The sequence below is a fragment of the Poecilia reticulata genome, chromosome 16 (assembly GCF_904066995.2).
Source record: "Poecilia reticulata chromosome 16, P_reticulata-male-v2, whole genome shotgun sequence".
Classification (NCBI taxonomy): domain Eukaryota; kingdom Metazoa; phylum Chordata; class Actinopteri; order Cyprinodontiformes; family Poeciliidae; genus Poecilia; species Poecilia reticulata.
Window position 1 is genome coordinate 34865901 of NC_088845.1, and position 26137 is coordinate 34892037.

The following is a 26137-nucleotide window of genomic DNA, read 5'->3' on the forward strand; positions in this document are numbered from 1 at the left end:
ACATAAAAAAATCCCCTTCTCACCCTCCGCGGCTGGTCTGTTTCATCCTCTGAGCTCGGGTCCTCTACCAGAGGCCTGGGAGCTTGAGGGTTCTCCGCAGTATCTTGGCTGTGCCTAGTACTGCACATTTCTGTACTGAGATGTCTGATGTTGTTCCTGGGATCTGTTTTAGCCACTGCTGCAGTTTGGGGGTGACTGCTCTGAGGGCCCCGATGACCACAGGCACCACTGTGGTCTTCACCTTCCAGGCCTTTTCCAGTTCTTCTCTGAGGCCCTGGTATTTCTCCAGTTTCTCGTGCTCCTTTTTCCTGATGTTGTAGTCACTTGGTATTGCTACATCGACCACAAGGGCTTTCCTCTGTTGTTTATCCACCACCACAATGTCCGGTTGGTTCGCCATTACCATCTTGTCTGTCTGGATCTGGAAGTCCCACAGGATCTTAGCTCGGTCATTCTTCACCACCTTCGGGGGTGTTCCCCACTTTGATCTCAGGGCTTCCAGTCCATATTCTGCACAGATGTTCCTGTACACTATGCCCGCCACTTGGTTATGTTGTTCCATGTACGCTTTCCCTGCAATGATATTTATTTCCCCCCAGATTTAAGAGTCACAGATACATGTTGTTTAGATAGAGACCGTCTACATCCAGGTACTTAAAAACAAACAAAATAAGATTTATACAAGTGTTGTAAAACGTCTTGAGCATCTTGCACCCTGCTGTTATGTGCTGGACTGTCTCAGGGGCCTCCTTGCACAACCTACACCTTGGGTCTTGTCTGGTGTGATAGATCTGAGCCTCTATTGCTCTGGTGTTTAGGGCCTGTTCCTGTGCAGCTAGGATTAGTGCCTCTGTGCTGTTCTTGAGTCCAGCTTTTTCCAGCCATTGATAGGATTGCCTGGTCGATGGTCCGAATGACGTCCCAATGTCAGTGCTGTAGATCCTGGTGGTGTGCATCAGTGAGTCGATGTCTCGCTCGCTCTTGGCACGAGTGGTTTGGCATACAGCTTGATGTCATCCATGTAGAGGAGGTGACTGACTGTGGCTCCATTCTTGAGTCGGTATTCGTAGCCAGTCTTGCTGATGATTTGGCTGAGGAGTTCAGGCCTATGCAGAACAGCAGTGGGGACAGAGCATCTCCTTGGTATATGCCACATTTGATGGACACTTGTGCAAGTGGTTTGCAGTTGGCTTCAAGGGTGGTTTTCCATAGCCCCATCGAGTTTGCAATGAAGGCTCTTAAAGTCCTATTGATGTTGTACATCTCTAAGCATTCAATGATCCAAGTGTGTGGCATTGAGTCATAGGGTTTCTTGTAATCAATCCAAGCCGTGCAAAGGCTGGTGTGTCGGGTTTTGCAGTCTTGGGTGACTGTGTGGTCTACCAGGAGTTGGTGTTTGGCTGTTCTGCTATTTATGCCTATGCCCTTATGTGCCGTGCTCATGTATTTATCCATGTGCCCGCTTATCTTAGCTGCTATGTTGCCTGACATGAGCTTCCATGTTGTAGAGAGACAGGTTATTGGCCGATAGTTGGATGGGACTGAACCCTTTGAGGGATCCTTCTGTATCAGGATTGTCCGCCCTTCAGTTATCCATTCAGGGTGAGTCCCATTTTGTAGCAGCTGGTTCAGTTGAGTTGCCAGTCACTCATGGAGGGCAGTGAGTTTCTTCAGCTAGTAGGCATGGATCATGTCAGGTCCTGGTGCTGTCCAGTTTTTCATACCTGAGACTCTTTCTTGGATATCTGCCACAGTGACGGTTACTTGGGCTTGTTATATATATATATATATATATATATATATATATATATATATATATATATACTCATTAGGCTTAAATGACAAAGAGGCTTTATACTTCACATGAAGTTTTTAAAACTAGAATGTGCAAAATCATATTTTTGTAAATGGAAACTATTTCAGCTGTGAGGCATCAGAGACATTGACTGAAAACAGAAAGCACTGATAGGATCGAAAAGGTTGCTGCTGCAAAACAACTGTTGGTGAATTTTATGTTTTTTCTTTTGAAGTGAAGTTTCTTTTGAATTTAACACTGGAAGCAAAGAATTGTACGACGTGAAGCTAAAGCTGGTTGCAGTCTGGTGTGAGATGCAGCATGGTTCTCAATAAACAAGCAACAGTGGGACGTTGTCTGTAAAGAAAAAGTACTTTGTGTGTTTTACACTTAAGCAGTAGCTCAGAATGTTCTTCTCATATTCTTAATCTTTTAATTCTTTCCAACTCTCATGTGTCTGTTTTTCTCAGCTGGGCTCCAACATCAAGGAGCTGTTCCGTCTCATGGAGGACTTTGTGGATGTCATTGGCTTAAGGATGAAAGAGTTCCGTGACATGTATGAAGTCACCGATAACCTGGGTTAGCTTCATCTTCACGCATTATATCTATCAAAAGCATCTTCTTTTTGCTGCTTTTCTTTTTCTAAAAATAGACTTCTGTATTAAAATATCATCTGACTTAAAACAAAATTCTTGAAACAATGTTGTGCAGTTAAGAACTCATTCACTGTTAGAGCTAACAGCAGCGGCTTTAATAATGAAAATAAATCAATTTATTTTCACTAAAATAAGTTGTATTTTTACGAAAATAAATTGATTTATTTTAATCAATTAGGGTTAGCCCTAACCTATTACATGTGTAACACATTTATTATAAATATATTTTTAGTCTCAAGACAAAGTGAACCTGAGCATGAGTTTCAATATTAGAGTTTTAATATATCAAAACATCATAAAATGTTTACTCAGTGTTTTCTTTGAGTGGATGGCTAACTGTGATAGGCTGAGTGTTGCTTTTTGTGTGTTATGGAATGAACAGGTGTGTTAAAACAACACTTTGGTGTTGAAATGGAAAGGCTTTGTGATCAGAGGAGTGATCTGATGTGTGACCTATCTATTGTAATGTTGGCTGATCTGTGAGTTCATAGGAAGGTTTTATTTGATTTAGATTAGAATGTTGGTTTTCATTTTCCTCTTGTTTCAGTTATATTTTCTTTCTTAGGAAGAAGCACTATTTCACTTTTATACTATTTCCTATTTTTATCACAGGAAATAGCTATACAAGCAGAATGGTTAGGAATTGTGTTTTTTTTTTTATTTATTTTGAATCCAAATTTACAACTACCTGCTGTTTATCTGTATTACTCATTGGCTGCAGTTGTTCAACTTTTCATTTGAAAAGGCATGAACATGAAATGATCCTCACAGAGGCCACTGGTTACTGTGACCTCCAGATAAAAACTTGATCTCGATTGGAAGAGTACATGTGGGATTGAGGCATCAGAAGAGTCATGTTTACTTCAATGTCTGGAGCCAAATTGCTGCCTACGTCTTTTCAGGCTGGCTGACCTCTACTCCTCCTACACATTAAACATGAGCCGTGCTATGTAAAGGATGCTCCACCTCCTCCAAGTATATTCCACACCGTCATAAAAGTTTTTACTTTCACTCTCTTGAAAGGAGACAAGTTGTGAAGAATGTAACTTATCAGATCTGTCCAGAACAGGTTTGTTTGTCAGGATACTAGCTTCTTTCAAATAAAGATCTCTTGTGTTTATTTATTTATTCATAAAATATATTTGCATTTTTTGGCTTATTTTCACTGTGTATTCTGACCTATTGACAACATTGATATATAGCCTATCCCAAGTTTTTACAGTGTCTGACGATGAAAACTTGAAGTCCCCTCTAAATACGTTTAGAGGATAAATAATAAATCTAAGGCAATGAAATCAACTTTTTCATTGATCAAAAAAAAACTTAATCTTTCTCACCAAAATACCAGAAGTGGACAGGGTAGAACCAGGCTGTTATGTCTCAGGCTCAGACTAAATACAACTTGCACCCAGAAGATGTTATGATTCAGTTCAGTTCAACAATAATGCTAATAATGTGTTACTTTTTATAGCAAATGTTGAAATTTTGAAGGCTCACATACAGTAGATAATCCATGTAAGTGTTTCAGTCACTATTTTGTCGATTACAGTTTTGAGCATCCATAAGCGTCCTGTGATGGATCAGGCTGACTTCAACTTCCCTATGAAGGGCTGGAGAGGAATGGTGGACTGGGCTCGGAACTCTGAGGATCGGGTCAGCATCCCAAAGAACATCCTGTCCACTGGAAAGCCGGGTAAATGCTGCTTGATAGATGCTCTTAAAAATGTCAATTCCAAACATTCTTCAAAATCTGATAAGAGAGTCTAACAGAGTTTTTTTCTCAAATATAGTCTATCCTGTATTTGAGAACAGAAGGGCTATGTGTGTGTTTCTTTGTGTGTGTTTGTCAGCACAGAAAAGCAGACACATAGTGACAATTAGATAATTTGTAAAACAGTGTTTACAGCTATTAATCTGCAGAGCAAAGCCACCCACTTAGATAAACACACACAGAGACGCTCGGATTTAATGTTGCACATAAAACATGCAGGAGAATGGAAGGATTTTACGTTACCCGCTGTTCAGCAGCTGCAAAAAAAGGCTTGTTGTTTCCAAAAAGTGACTTTTTTAAGATATTAACACAAAGCCTGCCTGCATGTCTTCACAATCTGATGACACTGAAATGCAAATAGCAGTATCCAGATGCTTATTCTTGCTTACACACAAAGGGAATTATCCAAACGTGACTTTAAAGCAAAGTTACTGTTACTGAGTAGGAAAATACCATGTACATGTTTGTTAATAAACACAAACTGATTAAACTTCTATTTGATTTAATCAAAAAATGTTCCTTCATTAGGTCCTGGGTTTTCTCTGTGCGTAGGGTCATTATTTGATAGTCTGTTATATAATGAATAATTAGTTTTAATGAGGAAATCTCAGCAAGAAAACACTCCATTTGTATTTTTTCAAGTTTTCCAGAATAAGTCTTCACAGTTTATAAATTGGGGGAAAAATATTCTGGAAAGGTTTAAGTTTCATAACAAGCGTACAACAACAACAGCTCCCTGAACTACAGCAGTTCATCCCGTCTCTTAAAGAGATCTGGTTGAACTTAATCTAACATGTAGCAGTAAGTGATGCTTGTACATCAACTCAGTGTTGAGATGAAGCAACCAATCACAACAAGGAGGCGGGAGCAAAGCTGGTCCCCCAGCAAAAAAAAAATCCCAAAAGTGCAAATTAATATTCCAAATCCGTTATCTTCTTGTAGTTAATTAAACTTTATAATCTCACTCATTTCTCTTATATTATACAAGAGCAGTGAGTGTGACCATGCATGTACAGGCTCAATGTGGAGCACTTCGGACAATACGATGCATGATGTGGTCATATTCTTTGGGAAGAACTTTAATTGAGAAATAGAATTAAGGTTAATCTTCAGCTTCAAGACACAAAAACTTCAGAATATTCAGTAAAAGCATATAACACATAATTTTACAACATTTTTAATATCATGCTTAAAGCTTCAACTCTTCTTGGAACACATTCCACAAGGTTTACAAGTCTGTTTCTGGGGATTTCTGACCTTTTTTCCTGAATAGGATGTTAGAGGCCAGACACTGATGTTGGGTAAGAAGACTGGCTGTCATTATTTGCTGTAATTTAGAATTAGGGTGTTTGATCAGGTTAGGTCAGGACTTTATGGAGTACAATTATGTCCCTCAACACTAAACTCCGGGAAATGTAATAAACTGCTTTATTACACAAGCATCCTGCCATGTTACTACACTGGACATCATTCAGCTCCTGAAAACAGCCCATTCTTTTAGGAGCAGTCTGCTTCCCCAGCTGCTGGATTGTATACACCTGAGCCCATTTAAAGTAATTGGAACATCCAAGTCATAATTGTCATTTCTATTTTCTCAGGACATTCATTGGATGAGAAGCAGTGCTTTTCTGGTCCTGACCTCTAATCTGAAGATAAATTATGATTCTAAGAGATTCAGAAAACAAGAGAACAAGGGTTATATTATGATCAGTGATGTCATCAATGCCTTTGACCCATTTTCTTCTGTAAAATATAATCTAACACTTTACTATTTTTGTCATTTTACATAGTAAAAAACCTTCATACATTTTTGCTTTCCACTTGAGAAACATCTCATGTGTAATATCATGCAGCAACACAAACGTAAACAATGGAGGAAGGAAAGAGAAGAATGTTGGAAATAAAAGTATTATTTTGACAGCATCAAGGTTTGTTGTTCCCTCTGTTCTGTGACAAAGTTCTGAAAAAAGGGGAGACAGAATAAAAAGAGATTTTCAGTACTTCACTCATGCAGCAGCTTAATGCAAAAAGGACAGAGTGTTAAAGCCCCCTAGTGGAAGATGGAGCCTCTATCCATCAATCCCAGAATAAGCTTACTAGCTATTGCTGATGTATAGATCACAGTCTGCTTGAATAAGATGAGACAAACATTACAACAGGAAAAATAATAACTTTTCAACTATTTTTGTACTGTACTTACATTCTTAGGCTTATGTCAACTAATATGAATTCATATTTATTGTGATTTTTTTCCCTTGTCATTTGTAAATATTTCTCTATTGTCAGGTTTTGTAGTATTAGGTAAATTTTCCAAGCTATCTGGCTACAAAAGTTGGCTACATTGAATTTGAAAAAGACATTTGAGTCAAACTGACAAAGCAAGTCCAACAGGTGGTGTAAAGCAGAAAGCTGTGACAAAACATGCAAGTCATGCTCTCCCACACAACCACCACCCAAACAGAAAAAAGCTGAACTTAGGTACAAAAATCAGTAAGTGAAGCTGAGTACAAGAAGCTGGCCTTAAACACTACTGACTCACCCTGATTCTCCTGTTACGTTGAGGCAACCAGGACTGTTACTTTTAATATCAAGCTATCTGTAAAGTAACTAAGTTACTTTGTCTAAGAGTAATCAGTAATCAAAAATCGAGTTACTTTTTCAAAATAACTTTCCTGTCACTGGTTACAGAAGATTGTGAAGTTATTGTTATTAATTCATTAACCCACTAATCCTGCTTTAGGCTGGAGGATAAGGTGGATTCTCTCCATTTAAATGTGGCATGTTAAAACAGGGAAAAATTAAAACCATGCAGAAAACTGACCGCTGATGGTTTGCATTGAGTGCTCCAGAACAACTGATTGTGAAATAACTCTTTCAGTGGAAAGTAATTAGACCCATAGCGACTTTAATTACTTTCCTGCGCAACACCCCAAAGGCAGACATTTTAAATGTATCCATAAAACTGACTAACATCCAGTTACTGACACAAGTTGGACCTCTCAGAGTCAATAATATATGTAAAGAATTATTACTCCCTCACAGAAAAATATTTTTGACTGGAACTTTCTGCATGCAGTTTTCAATTTTTACAACTTTCTTGAAAAACAAGTGTGTTTTGGTAAGTCCTAAGTTTTCTATGTTGACAAACCGGCAGATTGATTCCCATCTGCTGACCCGTGCTGTTCCTTGTGCTAAAGAGCACTTTTGGGTGTTTATCAGTGAGTGTTGAGGCCCTTTAAAACAAGCAGCATACTAATGAGCCAGTCACTCCTAATCAAGAGTCAAGGGGATCCAATCAGGTGCAATTAAAGGTAATTCCCTTGCTGACTGAGGAAAGTGTCTCTTAAGCAGTAATATTCCACCATCAGTCAGCACATCAAGGATACGATTTTCACTTGTTCACATTGATGAAACGGCTTTGGTATCTTGTTTTGGGATGTTTAAAAGGAATCTAACAACATGGTGATGGACCTCCATTAATGTAGCAAAGTATGTTACTTTGCAAAACTGTATTAAAACAAACAAACAAACAAACAAAACCCCATGAAGTTCTAATCTGTTGCCTGATGGTAACTGGAGTCTCGCAATTTATTTATCTGTTTAAATAATAAGAAACATATCTAAATATTACACTTTCTAACCTAATATAAATAAAAAAATCTCGCTTAATTTTTTAATAAAATTTATTTTGGCACTCCTCTGTGTGTAAAGTGAAAGCTCATTTTACCATACTAACATAAATATATATGTACATGTGTATTTTTATATGCATATACATATATAAATAATATGTAACATGCATTGTTGCTTTAGAAATGATTTCTTCACTTACCTAAAGTTCTGTTATAAATCTACAAAGAATTGGTGCATACTGTTATAGATCTCTTTTTATTTCAGTGTTGATTCCATATGCTTTATGCTTGCTCTGAATAAGCAAATGTATATTTTGTTCTTTCCTTTGGTCTTTCCTTTCTGAACCAATTGGTTAGAATCCCTCCAGACTAGTTGGGCACACTCAATCTGGCTGAGCACATTGCATTGGTGTGGCCAGAGAGTGCATGAGCAGGACACATAATACTTCATCCCCCTCACACTCCCACATATCTTGCTTGGTTCCCCTGTGATGCCCATGGGAGCTCAGTTGTTGCCTGGGAGGCACTGTCTCTGCATGCTGCCTGGCACACTGCTGTGTGCTTCCAGGCTGTGCTGGAGCAGAAGAGTTGGATGTCTTCAGATGGCTCGACAGATGGAGGCGTGTTTTCCTATGGTTTGGGTTTTGTTTCAGCCCAGTGCTACTGTTGAGTCCAGTTGTCAAGTTTTGATAAATCTCCTTCCATGCTGCTCTGAAATGGGGAAATTTATGAAAGCTAAAGCCATGTTTAGTAGCAGCTCAGATCAGTGTGGGCCTCTAAACTGCACAGTGTCCAGAGACCTCTGGATGAGTTTTCTGAATAGGTTTTGTTTTGGTAAGTCAAAGAATGGTGCAAACAGAACCAGTGTTTGCACTGGTTCTAAAATGAGTGTACTCACACTCATTTTAAGTGAGTGTGTACTCATTTAAAATGTGAGTACACATTGTTTTTGGATTGTTGTGGAGAGCAGTCACATATATCCTGTTAGTGTGAAAGTTTTTTCTCAAAGCCCATTTCATTGTGTTTTTGCATTTGGTACTTAAAGAACAGACACTGAAATCTCTCTGACAAGTGAAGTCACAGACTGGGGTTAAACATCCCTTCTTTGCATCTAAATACATACAACAAAACTACAGCTGGAATATTTTTTGGATCATCAAAAAATTCAATTTGGGATGCATAACTGAAGTGAAAAATGTTTTAGAATCTTCTACTGCAAAGGAGAGCTCTAGAGAACCTGGCATCCATTTTGGAGAACTTGCTCAGCATCAGTTGGGTGTGACACTTCTGCATCTACAGTGAGGCAGTAGAACAGCTGCCTTAGACAAGAAGCTGGCCAGTTCTTTCCAGAAAGTCCTGCAGGAAGTTCAAGCTCTTATGCTGCACATAAGAACTGTAGAACTGTAGAACTACCAATAGTTCTACAGTTGGTAGAACTATTCTCCCTATGCATGATTTCTCTCAGGGTACTCTAGCATCCAGTCATCACTAGGTAACTTTGTTCTCTAAAATGGTCCTTTAAAATGGTCCTTTAGGTTCTAAAATGGTGTGCCGATCAGACAACAGTTCTGCTTTACAGGACATCTGTGCTGCCCTGTGATAGACCACCCAATGACTGCTGGAGATGGACATCAGAACCCTTTCAATGAAAAATAAATGTGACTGATGACTCTTTCTCTGAACAGAGTTTTTTGGAAATAATTAGGATTTTCTAAATACTTGTCATAAGGTAAAGTTTGAACAAATTTAGAGAAACGGTTCAAAGAGAGAAGGGCCTACAGATCAGGTAAAACCTGATGCCTGAAAACCTCCTCATCACAACAGGAAGAGAAATTCCTCCGGTCAGGTTGGATGCTGTTTACTTTGTTGGAAACAGCCTGGGCTTCTGCTCTGGGTCATGTTTGTTCTCTCAGCTTTGTCTCCTCCAGCAGCCTGAGCTCCCAGGAAGGACACTATCCTGCCAGAGCAGTTACTCTGAGACTGAAAGCCTGTTGGATGGGTGGCCATTTGTCTCTTTGGAAGTCAGAACCTTAAAACAAAAATTATGAAATCTTCCTTGCTGAAAGATTGAATTATTTTTGTAGTGAATACAAACAACACAGTGACATTTTAAAGAAGTGGACTGGCTCCTAAATTGTGGTATAACGTTAGAATTTTCTATAAGCGACTTCCTCTTATCATCTAAGTTTAGTTTGATGATAATCTCTGTTTTTTTCCAGCATGATAGAGCAGCATGAATCGGGAATAATTAGAACAAACTGTCTCCAAAATCACTAAAGTTTTGAACCAGTGGTCAGGATCTTTACTCCACTGAGAACCTGTTTTCAATTTTAAAACAATAAATGGAGAAACAGAAGCCAACAAAATATGATCAACTCCAAGCACTAAGAATACAAAACTAAGTAATTATGACAATTATGAATATGCTGAATCATATAATGATAGGATGAACGTAATGTGTGTGTTAAGTTTCTGCCATGTGTGAATAAAAAAAAAATCTTTTATGACTTATAAAAAGTTGTAAAATTGTTAAGACAAAAAAAACAACTATTATTTCACAGCCAAAACCTATACAAGGGTTTGGTGTACAAGGCTATGTACACCTTGAGAGTTTTGTATGGAAACAATGGATTTGGCATTGCAGCCATTACACACCATTGGAGATGCATTTTTCACAGACAGAAAAGTCTAAAAGTACGGTACGTCATGGACGGTGGACAGATCAACAGCTTATTTAGTGAGTTTAAAAAAGTGTCAGAAGTTCTAATTGAAATCAGCTGATATCTATAGTGCAGCAGTGTTAGTTTTTTAGGTTGGAAATGGTTACGTCCCTGAAACGCTCAGCTGTAACAGTATTTGATGCATGTTCCAGAACATTTTCTAATTAATTTCCTGAACATTCTGATGTTAACTCAGTTCTTACATGCAGTGTAGCTCTGTTGATTCTAAAAGCTAAATCTCAGCAGCCATCCTGCTCTCTGCCAGTCCCTTCTTCATGAAAGTCATCACAACTAGCTACATTTGCAAAAGAACAAGAAACCAAAAAATGATTCTTGAACTTGCAAATAAACCACCTATTCATTTACTAATCTATGAAAATGATGAAATCTATTTAGGTGTCCTTGACACATAGGTGTGAGGTGTGATGTTGTTTGGCTGTAGGCGCAGAGGCAGCATGGCTGATCTGCTCTTTCCTACACACTCAGCCATTCAGAATGCATCAGCAGTCTTTTCATGACTTTGACCTGCCAGCTCACCATGACCTCACTTCTGCTCCTTCCAAACACAGAAGCAGACGACGACTCGACCTTCGTAACCGGTGTTGTTCTCTACAGGAACCTGGGCAGCATTTTGTCTCTGCAAAGGTAAGACTAATGGGGATGGACATGTACGCAAGTAATCATCTTATGAAAATATGATGCTGCTTTTAAGGATGAAGAATGGTGTTCACGTGGACCATTGTGACATTTTCAACATTGGAAAAATTTTAGGATATGTTGAAAAGTAATTTGAACTTACCTGGATGAGTTCAGCTATTTGGAAACAATGATTTGGATACAGAAAGCTTTAGGTTATATTTTATGTTACTGCACTGCAAAAGAAATCTGTAAAAATAAAACAGGGTAAATTCACTGTAGAAATTTGAAGAAATTTTCAACTAAGACTTTAATATGTTTTTATTTGTTTTTTTCTACTTTATTTCAATGTCTTTGAGATTTAATGTAAAAATGTGGACAATTTCAATTTTGGATTAACAAAAAGTTGACTAAATTAAACATAACATGAAAATCTCCTGGTCACATTTTTTTTTACATTGTGGTAAAGTTAAGTAGCTTCAAATGTGACGGGAAGATATTTTTAAGTTAATGCACATAAATACATGTAAATGAGTTTCTGAGTCTAACCAGCTACATACAGCTGTGCTGACACTTGGAAATAGATGTCCATTATGATAATGTGCGAAAAGCATATAATATACTGGTAAAATATGCAGCAGGAAAATGAGACAAACACAAGTTCCCCCCTCCACTGTAATTCTTGCTAAACTTTGGATTTCTGTCATTTTTTTCAGTCCTCTGCCTCATTCTATATTTCTCATCCTTTGCATTTTCATTCCTAACCTCTTTCCTGTTCTGCATTTAATGCACCTCTCAAGGAAAATGAGATGAGTCAGAAGCAAGAGACTAGATGACACAAATATTTAAGTTGACTGATTGTGCTTCTAAGAGCTGAGAGTTTGATTGTGAGGAGAGGACACCATGATGATGTGAGTGAGCAGGGAGCCAACTACGGGCTGTTGACCATGTTTGGTTATTTTGGTTTCTATGCGTCCAGTAGCAATTCATTTTTCCCACATAGTCTTTTGCAACATGATTGATAGTTCATATGAAGGCAGACACTGCAATGCATACTAAGTAAAGAGCAAATAATCTAACAACAAATGCACTAAAATTCATAAAAGCTTTTGCAAAGAAATGGAATTCAGATTTGGGGAGAAGAAAATTACTTTTCCTAAAACATTTGAACTTTCCACTGGAGGTCTGGTCCCCTCTTTAACAGCCTATTGAGTCAAGTTTCAACTCACGTCAAGTTTATTTGTGTAGTATATTATTTCACAGTTCAAAGTCTGTGGGTCAATAACCCATTGACCCACCTCAGAATATAATTTTTCTTTCCATGTTCTGAAAATAATATAGAAATATTATTTTTCATATAATTTCTCCATATTAGATAGCATCACTTTAGTGTGATTGTTGTGATTGTGATAAAAATCCAAAACAAGCCTGATTTTGTAATGTCTGGAAACATGACTAAAAACTAGAAAGCTCCATCAATCTTTTCAAAACCAGACCCTGAAGTCATGTACTACAAAAGCATTTATTACCATTAGTAATTAAAAAGTAATGTCAGTATTTTAAAAAAATAAACATTTATAATACCATAATACAAACATTATTTGTCACTACCAGCAATAAAAACATAGATTTTTATTTTTGATTCTCAATTACAACCTGGTTGATTATGTATAGCTGCTTTGGCGTTTTAGAAACCAGGAGAAAAACTCATCAGTTAGCAACAAGAACAAGTTAAGTGACCATTAGTGTATAAGTTATTAGTGCACAACTTCTTTTAATTGGATATTTCAGGTTATTGTGGTGCTTTTTTTTTTTTTTTTTTTGCAGAAACAACACTATCCTCAACTCTAAGCTTTTGTCAGTGACCATCAAGCCCCTTCCTGCTTCCCTCTCTACACCTGTTGTGGTCGAGTTCTCCCACCTATACAACGTCAGTAAAAAAAATGATGTCCTTTCAGATTTCAAAGCGCATGCCCAGTTGGACTTAAACTCATTGTGATGATTCTGTTTCTCTGTTCCTCATTTGTAGGGCACTACCAATCAAACCTGTATATCCTGGGATGAGAGTGACAGGTAATCTCCTCTTTGTTGCTGATTACCTACCGTACCCTGTGAGTTTCAATGTTCTCATGGGAGATATAACCATATATCTTGCTCCTATTGTCTCAATTATGTACATTTGGTTACCTTTGAGTTAACATTACGTTGTACTGACTAACCCATGTAAACTCTTCCCATGTCAAGAGGTCCGTATTGACCAAATTTTCCGAACTATAACTTGAATAAGCCAAAAAATTTATCATGAAAAGAGAAAAGGATTTGCCAGTCACTCTGGCAAATCCTTTGCCAAATCCTTTTTGAAGTTATCTAACATGAGGAGGATCTTGTCCATGTTGATGAAAGGTTCTGGTGACATGTTGTGTTCAGTTGTGTGCTTTTCAACAAACATACGGAAACTGTCAGCTTTGGCTTGGAAGTCTTCTGCACTCTGAGAAATAATCCTGTAAATGTACAGTAAAATACTGGCAGCTATAGACGCCAGACGTTTACTGTAAATGCACAGTAGCTGTACCGTAATTAATCCTGACAGTAATTTACTGTCAATGCAAGTAATGTTCGTTTAACCACCCGAGACCCCGTGCTACACCTGCTTGGCTAGCTATAGCTACTAACAAAAATAATAAACCAAGGGTGCTCACGTCCAGTCCTCGAGAGCTACCGTCCTACAACTTTTCGATGCATCTTTACTCCAACAGACCTGCTAACCAGCCTTTCATTTGATTCAGGTGTGTTAATGGGCGCAGGGAAGCATCTGAAAGTTGCAGGATAGCAGCTCTCAAGGACTGGACTTGAGCATCTCTGTACTGAACAGTCGTACTGCGATATTCAAACAAATAAACTTACGTTAAGGATAAGTTGATACTCTTGCGCAAACAGAAAGTTAATGCATTCATAAAAAATAATTAAAATCAATAACCTGATGGTCTTAACATGGAACTTACCTTGTTTTTTTGTGTGTGTTTTTTAATAGATCTTTATTGAGATACAGAATACATAACAGTATAAACGCAGCATACATTGTGGTATAATATCCGACAGGGAGTTACAAACATTGAGACATCACCATTACATTACATAAATACATTAAAGAAAGAACATAAAGAGCATGTTTTAATAGCTTTGGGGAACTTACCTTGTTATAATAAGCTCCAGACAAGACGCCATACTGCTGTCTCCAGGGCAAACACATGACGTCACAGATCCGTTGCAATTGTGGGAGCAGCTCTTTATCAAACACCATCTCTTCAGGGAAACTGACAAACCTATCTTTGAATTTGACTAAACAAGTGTTTAATTTACATTGTATTTTTAACATACGACACCAACACTGGTATTCAAACACTTTTGATTATGCTCTGTAGATTTCGATTCATTCCCTAAAAGATTTATTATGGAAAGTATTTTTTTCTTTCCGTTTAATATTGTCTTTAAATGCTGGTTCTCTAAGATGCAAATACAAGTAAAATGTCTTGCCTAGAAAAAAAAACTGTATTTTACAATTATTTTGCGGTAGTTTACTGCCAGTCGTCAGTCTTGATTGTGACAAGAGAAGAAGACATCAAATTGACAATATCCTACCGTATTTTGGAATAACAGTATGTTACTGCTGGAATTCCGCCATAAATTTACAGCTATTTCTAAGAGTGTGGCAGTTTCTGATGCAACAATGTTCTTGCTCCAAATCAGGACTGTCAGGAACAGTTCCTCTTCACTAGTGTTCTGTTGATCTGTGCTATTTAGTCAGATTTTCCTAACATAGCCGGCAAAGTGTGCAGCACAATAAAGCGGAGAGGCCTGCAGTAAATCCAGGAAGATATACATAGAAACCAATTCTGCTGAGAGATGTTGAAAGATCCTAAAGGACGACATCTTGGTCATTTTTCATTGAGATTCTGTTTCATCAATCAATTGCTTTTATGAAGCGTCTTACAGCTCCAGAACATTTCAGCAGAGCCTGACCATATAAATATCACAAGACTTTCACATGAGGATTACTGTGAAAGTCTAACCTAAGACAAGCTAACCATATGTCCTGAAACCAGATGAGTAATATACATGTGTATATTAATACTGTACAGCCGTGCAGCTTGTAGTATTTGGCCAAGAAAGTTTTTCCTCTGCAGAAGTTAAATCCATCTAAATGATAAAACCATTACCAGATTTTTATCTCATTTACACAACAGACATTTTAGTGAATATAACATGAATCCATCTTGTCATAGTTCACATTAGATTTGATAATAAATTCTGTTTGCAGCATTCTTGTTTGAAATATTACCACAGAGGAAAGAGAACCAATGTCCCTTGTCTTAGGATCATTATGAAGCTTTAAATATTTTTAAGCTATTTCATATTACTCACTGATCATTTTTTGAGTAATTTAAGTGTTTGGGGACATGATATGATAAAATTATAAAATATTGCAGGTTTTTTTTTTAATGTGTAGGATTTCCTTTTATATTGATGGTGAATTGGAGCACATTTAGTCATTGACTCGTGCTCTAAAGGACACCCGGTGCATCCAAATCCACTTTTACTTGCTGTCTTAAAACTTGTGTAAATACAAATGTTTTCAAGACTGATGTACTTCCAGTTTTTATTGCTTAGAATAGCCAAAATATTATTTTTCAGTTTTCATCAATCGAAATAAGAAAACTGAATATCTGTAATTTAACAAAAAAAAAAAGCATTTGAAGTGTTGGATCTTCTATCTCATTCCTATACAAAACAAATCTGAATATTTTATTTGCATGATTAAGAGAGTTCATACTTAGCATACTGTTGAGTATGTTAAAAAAAATAAAAAAACTCAGCTTTTTTGGTGATTAAATTTTTAAAACTTATATTTTTCAGGCCCATTAGTACTTTTGAGCTGACAATTTTGGATACAGACACCAAGCTTCCATTTTTTTTCAAAGACAAGTATTATTACTCCTGTCCAGTTCTGGGTAAGGTGATGTGCTGGCCAGTTCAGCAGCTGCACTCGGCCATAGCTGTCACTGCTCAATCACTAACACAATGTGAAAAATTAAAGGGAACTCTTAGGGAACTCATCCTTTTTCTGTTCCTAGACACACATTTCACAATCTAGAATTGCTATCAATTTAATCTGCTGAAAGAGTAGAAGCAATTAGAGAGAATAAAGGAGACAAAGAGAATAAAAGAGGCATGTGAAACGGTTCAATTTTACTGCTTCTGTGGGCAGATTCAAAGCACAGCTCCTCTGCCGCTTCTTCCTAAATCTCTGCTTCTTTCAATCAACAGATTAGAGTAAGCATGACAGAGTGGGGACCAGAATGCTGGAAGAAACACAGCCTTTGTGCAGTGAGACTTTGTGTTAATCATGCATCTGGAACCAGAGATTTACATCCACCTCTGGACATGAATGTCATGTTTATTGATTCATCTGATTGTTTCTTTTTTTTTTTACCAACAAATTGATCATTTAATATGCAACTTTAGGGAATTTAAAAAAAAACATGAATTGGGTTTAAAACGAATTGAGGATTTCTTTTAATCAACACAGATTATACATTGGAGTTTAGACTAGGCCTAAAGAATCCAACCTGACCCAAACCCAGAGACATTGTGTCAAATCCAGCTCAGCTATCGATCCATTGTCCAACACACGTATCCCCAGTGATGTCTATCTCCAGAGGTCAACGGGTGAAAGGCGAGGTCACCCTGGATAGGTCACTGCAGGCAAATGTGGTTCAAATTCATGTTTTTGCCCATATGAAACTCATGTTTGACTTTTTCATGGCCCAGTTCCAGTCTTATCACAACCCAAAAAATACAATGTGTCCTACTTCCACCTGTTGAACTAATTCAGATATGTATAGTTTTCAAAGTGTCTGCAGTTCGAACGGTCATATTGCATTTCATCTGACCTTTATATAATTGATGTTAGACATGCATCTTAATTCTTCCAACAGAAAAAGGTAGAAGCATTCAATCTGGACATAAGCAATGGCTAAAAATTTCTGTTATCAAATTATGAAAGAAGCCTGCGTCAGTGAAGCACATCACACACCACACCTGGTCTGACTACACATGGACGGACGGACGGATGGATCCAGGTGTACCAGCACTAAAGTAAAAGGAGAAATTGAGATTTCAATGCTGTTTCTTTACTACCTCTCCTTCCCCACCTATCCTTCTTTATCATTTGTCATCCCACTGTAGTCAAAATGACCCTTACAATTTCACCAAGACCCTGCATTGATCATCCTGGCTCTGCCTGTTTTTTTTTTCTTTTATTTTATTTTGAAGACGAGTCTTCATCCAATTTGAAGAACATACGAGAATAAAGCTAAACTTATGTTAAGCATGAAACACTGGACTACGGGTCAATATCTGAATACAAGCTTTTATTTCACACTTAACAACCTGGTGACTGTTGAATGTTATTGATTGCAGTCACCTTCCAGCTGTCACTGTTTACTACAAGTTTTGGAGGCAGGGCAGTGAAAGAGAGAGTGACAGAGACAAAACAAGGACAAAAATCCAATCTTGTTGTGTTGGGGAGTTGGGTTGGGGGTTGGAACAAGACATGTTCTGGGTAAAATTAAAATCCATCTCAGTCGGCAGCTATGATTAATGAGTTAATATTTGGAAAAGAAATTGGAGTCTGAGGAGTCGTCCTTGTCATGTTGATAAGAGCTGTGAGACTGCTCAGCCTTCACTCGCACGCTGCTGCTTCACTCCGGAATCGATAACAAGAACTTCAGCTACATCTTTTTGTCCTTCTGCCTGACATCACTGCCTGATTGTGTTTGCAGCTTTTCCTGCCTAAGGTGCTCTAAAAACCTAAGCTGCATTTGATGTGGTGTCAGCCCTGGGTTGTGAGTGTGTGTTTTTGGCAGGTCTAACACTTTAAAAAGTTGCGTAATGTTGATTATGTTGTCCTTGGAGGTGTTTGTGTTCTCTGTCAAAGGTAGCTGATTGTGTGGAGGGTTTTAGGGATTTTATACATTTTTATTAGCAAGATCTCAGTTGAGGGGTGACAAGAAGATGTGAGTACTGAGACATAAACATAAAAGTTTGGACTGATGTTCTCCTTGCTCTTATCTTTTTTGAGACAATGATTGGATATGGGTAGATTCTGAACCAATATGCAGTGACAAACCACTAATGACATGATTTTTTTTTCTAAAATTGACAATAGAAAGTGTGTCACCTATCACGTCATTTATGGATTATTCATTATTAATGCAGAATGTATATTTTATTATTTTGTTTCATAGTATTCAGTGGTTTGTTAATGTTTAAAGCATGAATGAATGACTGAATGAATATATTATTGTCACTATATTTAGTGAGAGTAATAGTCTTCTATTCAGCATTGTGAGTGATTTTATGTGACAGTCGTGACAGACTTACACAAACTGATACATTTTTCTCACAAATTCTGAAAAGTGTGGCATGCATTTATATTTGGTTCCCTCTATGCAAGGGGTTTAAGGTCTATGGAGATCAATTTGTTCAAATATTACTGCGAGCAAAGAGCATATTACAAGCAGACATTAAATTGTGAAAAAATGGATTTCAAAAATAAAACTTCAGTAGCTGAGGGTATTATTTATGCAGTTTGCTATTTCATGAGATTTTATTTTTTTCAAAGAATTTCTTTAAAAAAAATCTTTAAGGCTATATCTTTTAAAATTTTATTTTTTAAAATTATTTATTTATTTATTTATTTATTTATTTATTTGCAATAATTTCATTCAAATGACATTTTACAAGTTATGTTTTACACTTCTGGGTGCAAGGTTAAGATGCATTTCTATTTGTCTGATTGGAAGTTAGCAATACCATTTCTATCAGTCGTTTCTATTGGTCATAATGGCCAGTAGTTTAAGTGTCCTGTCCTCTGCCACTGTCAGCAGAGTTTTCAGCTTCGTGCTGACCCCGTGGCCGGTCATGCTGATAAGATTTTTCAGTATAGATGTTTCCTTCTTTGTCGTGTGGCTCCCCCATCACACCACTGCATAGAAAAGGACATTGGCTACCACAGACAGTTGAGTGTTTGTCTGGTCCAGTTTGCTGTCCATTCGCTGCTGATCGTGTCCACCTCATCTCTCCTACAAACTAAATTGTCCATAAACTTTGTGTGAAACTCCCAAAGATCATGGCCACTTTGTTAGTGTTGAACTGCAGATGGTTTGTGTAGCACTGGGTGACAAAGTTATTTACCAAACTGCTGTACTGCTTTTCCTGAGACCCTATGAACCTAAAGACAGCCATGTTGTCTGAATGTGATATGACTCAAAGTTATATGAGAACTTGGAGCTGTAAAGGATGAAGACGAGAGATCACAGGACAGTTCCCTGCGGTGGTGCTGTGCTGCTGATCACAGTGTCAGATTTGGTGTTGACCTGTGGTCTGTCGTTGAAGAAGTTCTTGCATCCTGGTCAGCTTTTACTGGAGCAGACAGGTGGATTGTGCTGGAAGCACTGAAGAAGTCCAGGTACACATCATATGAACGAAGATCATTGGGTATAAATACTTTTGAAAGTTATAGTTATTTCACCATATTTTTGGTTGCCCATATGAAACAATGATGGGATGGGACCATCCACATCCATGCATCAGATTTAGACGCATTTTGTGCATCTAAATCTTACTTTTAGATGCATAAAATGCTGCAAAACTGGGCTACGACCTGCCACATGGTACTGCAACAACGATTAAAAATTTCCCCCCAAATTCTTTATCTTTGAATTATATCAAAGCATACATATTCACTCCTTTAAGAGACATTTTCTATGTTTCCTCTGTGCTGGCACATTGCTCTTTATCCATGTGACCTTTACTTGGCAGAGGACATCCTTTCATGCAGGGCTGCTGGACCAGCACCTAAATTATCCAATTAAACAGCGAGGGCAAGAGTGTCTGCAAGCTCCTGTGTGCCTCACAGAGAGACTTAATCACTTCAACAGAAAAACTCCTCTGTGTCCTAATAGATTGGATTTCAGTTAGAGGTGAGGTTCTAATGTCAGCACTGAGTCGCTGCCTGCTGCTAAAAAGCAAAACTAACAACATCCTAAACCTTCTCTGCTTATAAACTCAAGCGATGGAAAACTGTGTGGAGATATGGTTCATATTCTTAAACCATCTTTATTATTTCCACCAGTAATAGACCTTCCAGAGTTACTGACATGACATAAAGTAAGCCAGTGCTGTTTAGGTCACCTTCATCCTACTGAGCTCTTTTAGAGCAAAGAAAGCAGCAATCGTCCTGTAATCAGGCTCTTCATCAATGTGTTTTGTTTTTAATGTTCCATTCTTGATCATTTAAACTCTAATGAAGGAACAAGCTGCTTTCTATGAAGTGAAGTGTTCTTATGAGAGAGAGCATTCACTTTGCATCTGTGTGTCCTGTACTCTCAGCCTCATCTGCTTTGTGGCAGGTGTTCTGATTTTGGAAAATCAAGAAAGTGAAAACTGTGGGTTCACACTTTTCTTCCTCAACTATTGTCAAAGGTTATCTAATGGTTAGGGTTAGGGTAACCCCTAACCCCATCCCTGTGTCCCAACAGGTTCTTCTGTTGGGACACAACAGAAGAACCTAGGCCCACAGTCACTCTAAAAGGGTTAATTTGAATAATATATCTTCTGTTAAAAACCTGCTGGAAGGCTATGAAGTTGATCATGTGATGTTTGCTTTGAGGCACTTTAGATGCAAAATAACAACTCTTCAGTTTTGGGTCCTGTAGACAAAAGACTCCTAAAATATCCCAAATCATTTTATTAAGGATGGTAAGTGCATTGATGGTAAAGCCAATCGCAAATGGGAGCGACAGTGGTAGGAGTTTACCCTGCAATCTGTGGATTGCTGGTATGATTCCCGGTCCATCTGCCCCTGTTGTTTGTGTCTTTGGGTGAGACATTTCACCTGCCTGGCCTAGTGATGTAGGTCAGAAGAACTGATGGTGCAAAATGGCAACCTCACTTCTGTTAGGCTGCTCCCTTTGAGATTTCAATTTGATATATAAAGTGCATATATCAAATAATATAATTATTGTTATGAAACTGCCACGGTGGCAGTGCCACCATAATTAAATACACTACAAAAAATAAAATCATGCTGACACCACAAAAACCAAAATACACATATTGTTCACTTAAAACACATATTACACCTTGCAGAATAAAATACGAACAAGTAAACAAACCAACAAATCAAACCAGAGCATCAACCTCATGACAGTAAACTCTATATCAACCTCATTTATTATTCTGATGGATGCAGGAACAAATTAATATTTAAATCTACTGGTCTCCAAGCAAAGGTTATGCAAGTCTGATGACACTCTTCATAGATAGACTGCAGGGAGGAGTCACTGGACCTTTCTATCAGCATTACTGCACTTTGTATCAGACAAGTTAGTTTTTAGATGCAAAGAGAAATTATCATCAAATCAAACCTGATGATAATTTCCAATAGATTAAATATGTAAGCTGCTGGTTAACCCAAAAACCTGGTTTATTTTCTAGATATCAATTAAAAGCAGGAAGTTGTCACCTATAGTCAGACTCGGGGTCAATCAGCATTTTTTCCAGTTTTTCTGACATTAATAACGAAGCGGTGCTCCGGGGTAACATCTGCTCAACCCTACAGCTATTCCACGTATTACAAAAAATGCCAAAACAATCAGGATTGTAAATAATGTGAGACAGCGTGGGGACACATGAAGTCATTGCTTCTAAAGCATCTGGCTAATTTGATCAAATTCAGTAAGGCTATAATTATGTTCAGGCTAATAGCTCTTTGCTTCCTGGTAACAACAAAACCTGCTTAGTGGCAGAGACAGGGGTGCTGTCTTAGGAGGTACACCAAATTGAAAATGGGATTTGTGTATTTTGGTTTGTGGAATTATGATTTGGGTGATGGGTGGGAAGACAAATCCAAAAACTAAACAAATTTTAAGAAACAAGTTGATAAAGCTGCTCAATGTTTCTGTCACATGAAATTTGAACATTGGTTGTTCTTGCATATCTTGTGTAATATGGAAACTTGAAAATTGAGAATGGTACTGGTACGGTTTAGGTTTTATTTGGGCAGTAATTAACTTAGGAAGATGACATATAATAATACTTCTCTCTGTTCCTATTTGGTCTGTTTTGGATGTCAGACGAGTTTAGATCATGTCCTATTTCTTTTTTCTCTTAATCTACATTTAAAAAAATGATTAGCCTAAACTTTGGTGTATTATCTAAGACCAAGCTTGAGTGGATCCCACACTCCAAATTGGTGCATCCCAAAATGAGTCTGAAAACAGCCAGATCTGTTGAGTCAGGGTCAATTTCAACAAAACAATTATTGGTAAAGGTCATCCTCTGTCTGATGACCTTCACTCACCCTAACGACTGACTTTCAATCCTGGCAACTGCCAGGAGCACTATTGCTCTTCTGCCATAGACCTGCCAGCTCTTTGATAATCAAATCATTTATAAACTCCTCTCTGGTCTGCATATGTACCAAATTGAAGCCAAATTGAGCATTTTATTCCAGGTGCTTGTAGCATTTTATTTATTTATGCTTGTTTGGTGGTGCGCAAGTGCACATTGGTGCATTTAAAAAAGAAATCAGGTAAATTAAAAGACAGACACGAATTTAAATATTAATTTGAGAAGACTAATTAAGAACAGTCCTCATACCTAAAGTCATCTATATCCAATAGTTAGACATTAATAATAATCGTTATTATTTTGATAATAATATTAATCATTTACAGTGTGTCGCTCTGCAGCCGCTTCACGCCGCGCTCACTCGGTTCTCCGCTCCGCTCCTGCTGCAGCCCAGCCGGCGGAGATGGAAAACGGATTAAAAAGGCGGCGTAAACGCGATGGGATTTGAAGCGCGCGCCGTCTTTTCTTTTTTTCCTGGCTCTGTATTCACCGCATCGCTTTTCTCTGCGTGTGTGTGTGGGTGCGTGCGTGGGCGTGTGTGTGTGTGCGTGTGTTTGTCTTCGTGCAGCTCCTCTCTGCTGGGATCTTGGTCTGCCAGGGGCTGCAGAGCCGTGCTCGTCGACTCATTCAGAACCAAATGCGTGTGTGACAGGCTGTCCACCTTCGCCATTTTAGCACGGCTGAACCCCGACATGGTAAGTGCTGCAACGCTGCCTTGACTTCCCTTGACGTTGAAGGTGTCGCAGACTGTGTTTTTGTTCGGGCTGTTATTTGAATCTATTCGCGTTTCTGGGTTGATTTTTATTTCTCTTTGCCTCCCAAAGGGCGTTATTGTCCTTTCATATAAACAGATCCTCCCTCTCCTTTCTCCTCTCTATCTCGCCATGCCAAAGCCGGGCAGATAAAGGATATTATAGATTGCCAAGGCAAAGGATTTTTCTAGGTATCTGTTTTTATGGAGCTGTTTATGTTATCCAAGAGGAAACGCACGCGGTGAGGACAGCACTTGGCTAACCTGTGTATTAATTCACACACATAACAGGTTGAGTAGGATTTATATTAATCTCAAAAATGAAAATAACACCCACCCCTCACCATTTAATAGCCTTATTACATGTCACATCATGTATTGATGTCCAGAATAACGTGTTTTAACATACTGAGCCATCAATGGTGTCTCCATGGTTACCAGGCCCCGTTGGAGAACGTCCAAGAGGGAACGTCTTGTCTGGCAGTTCAGTAATCTGAAAAAGATACGAACACACAAAAAAAGATAAATGTTTATTGAATGTGCATATATGCTGATATATATTCACTGTAACATGCATGGGACTACATGCATGGATAACAATGGCCTCACAGCATGATTCATTCCTGTGCTGTTAGGCTCAAAGAGAAGAATGCAGAATATCCCAACAGAATCCTGTAGACTCTAAAGTGGCCCAGTTCCATTAGGGTATAAGGCAGTGTCTTTGTAGGGAATCTTCATTCTCTGCAATTAGTTATTATTAGACTGGAAATTTCCTCAGAAGTGTTTTTTCACCAGTTGCCCTGGTAACAGAGTTGGCACCAAGGCTTTCTTAAAGACATAGCAGGAAGCATGCAGTTCGTCATGCTGCTTATGGCCCAAGGATGAGACTATGAAACAGGTTGACCTTGTCCAAAAATAAAACATTCAGTGGCAATTAACTGGCTCTTGCATTTATAATGCAGAGTAAACATTTTTTTTTACTGTAACAATCAGAAAAGGGGGAAAAAAAATTCAATGCCGTTTTAGTTAGGTTCCTAAAAATGGAAATTTTGCATGCATTTACATACATACAAATTTTTTGCTAGGAATTTCGAAGAGACGTTGTCAGTAGACATGCTGTCTGTAAAGAACAATGTTCATTTTACAAACATATACCTATAAAAAAGTTAAATCAAAGAAACTTATCCTTTTGTGGTCTCTTAATTTTTTCCCGAGCTGTATATTTCAGTTCTGAATAAAAATGGGGAAAAAAATTTCCCCAGGCCTTTAAAAATTATTTCATCCATTTAGCAATTCAATCCATTCAACCATCTTTAAAAACACAATACAACTGGTAGCCAAAGTCATTCAAATCACCAAGGGTCTGCTTAACTGTGTGTAGACTGTCCCACTGACATTCAAACTGAAACATTCCATCAGTTTGTGAGTCATTGTGAATTTCTTTTCTCCTTTGCAGATTAATTCCTCTCATTTCTCTTATCTAACGTTTCCATTCAACTCAGCTAATTAGTGGCATTTTTGATTGGACACTTTGTTTAATAAACATGGGGAGAGCTACCTAGCACCTATAAACCTTCCACAAAACATTGTCACATGTATTAGTCATTTTTAAGATGTTTTTAAATTACTTGCATTTTTCTGATATTTTTTGCCTAACTAATTTTGGTGATGTTTTCTATCCCGTTATATTTTGATGGTTGCACATTAGCCTTGATTTTTTTTAACTTTAAAATTGGTTTTAATGTGCTTCATTAGATCTGTGTGACTGAGTATATTTAGTCTCTTTTTTTTTGGTTTCCCATTCTAAAGCTGCTGTCATCTTACCAGGTTTTGATGTGTATATGTTTTGATAAATTCATCTTACGAGAGCCTAAACATGATAAATGAAAGGAACATTGTAGAACATAAAGTCCTGTTACAACTTTGAAGCATGTGAGCCACTTTTGATGTGCTCCTGTTCTGAATGCTGCAGGTACATTGGGTTAAAAGGTGATAAAGGGAATTTTGTTGTTTTACTACCTAACTATGGAGGACATTAGTTTTGCATTAATATCAAAATCTTGGTTTAGTTTTTTCACCTCTAAGGATCAACTGACTCTACGACTATCACCACTCTCAATTTCAGTTTCAAGTGTCCAGCATCTCAGGTGTTCGAATCTTCATCATCTATCGTTAGGTAAGATTCAGTGATGCCAGTTTTATCAAATTAGAGTTATAGGTTCTGTTGCAGTCAATAACTTCAGTTTAAATGCGGTTTGAGAGCTCATGCAGCTGAATTGGTAACACATCCAAAAACTTGTGGCAGCCTGCCTTAGCTGGTGATCGAATTGGCTACAGATGCATAGCAAGGCTATTTTGGAGTGTTGTTGGAGTGTTATTGTCCCATGGCATCATCTGCTTACACGCCAATGAAATAAAAGAGATATGCAATTGTGTGTTGGTGTATTAGTTTTATGTATTGCCAGTCTCTCTTTCTTTTTTTGCACAGTCTGTATTGTTTTCTCTTATATTTATTGCAATGTTCACTCACTCATTCACTACATCACATCTCCCTCATTGTTTTGTAATTTATAATCTTCCTTGAGACGTATGTATTTTTTGTAAAGCTTTAGAGCACATGTTTTTGATACTCCTACAGATCCTATTGCTCAGGCTAAGCAACAGACGCACTGCTAAACATACTTAATAGTGCATTAAATAG

At 37.8% G+C, this 26137-nt stretch overlaps 1 protein-coding gene across 6 annotated transcripts in view; it reads left to right on the plus strand.

Moving 5' to 3' along the window:
* adgrb1a (adhesion G protein-coupled receptor B1a) overlaps positions 1 to 26137 on the plus strand; it is a 237625-nt gene that overhangs the window by 129804 nt on the left and 81684 nt on the right. For all 6 annotated transcript variants that reach the window (XM_081597386.1, XM_081597388.1, XM_081597383.1 and 3 more), the window contains exons 13-18: positions 2266 to 2374; positions 4001 to 4144; positions 11144 to 11219; positions 13038 to 13140; positions 13240 to 13283; positions 23254 to 23380. In XM_081597386.1, coding sequence (XP_081453512.1) covers positions 2266 to 2374; positions 4001 to 4144; positions 11144 to 11219; positions 13038 to 13140; positions 13240 to 13283; positions 23254 to 23380 — 603 coding nt within the window. The remainder of the gene's footprint in view (positions 1 to 2265; positions 2375 to 4000; positions 4145 to 11143; positions 11220 to 13037; positions 13141 to 13239; positions 13284 to 23253; positions 23381 to 26137) is intronic.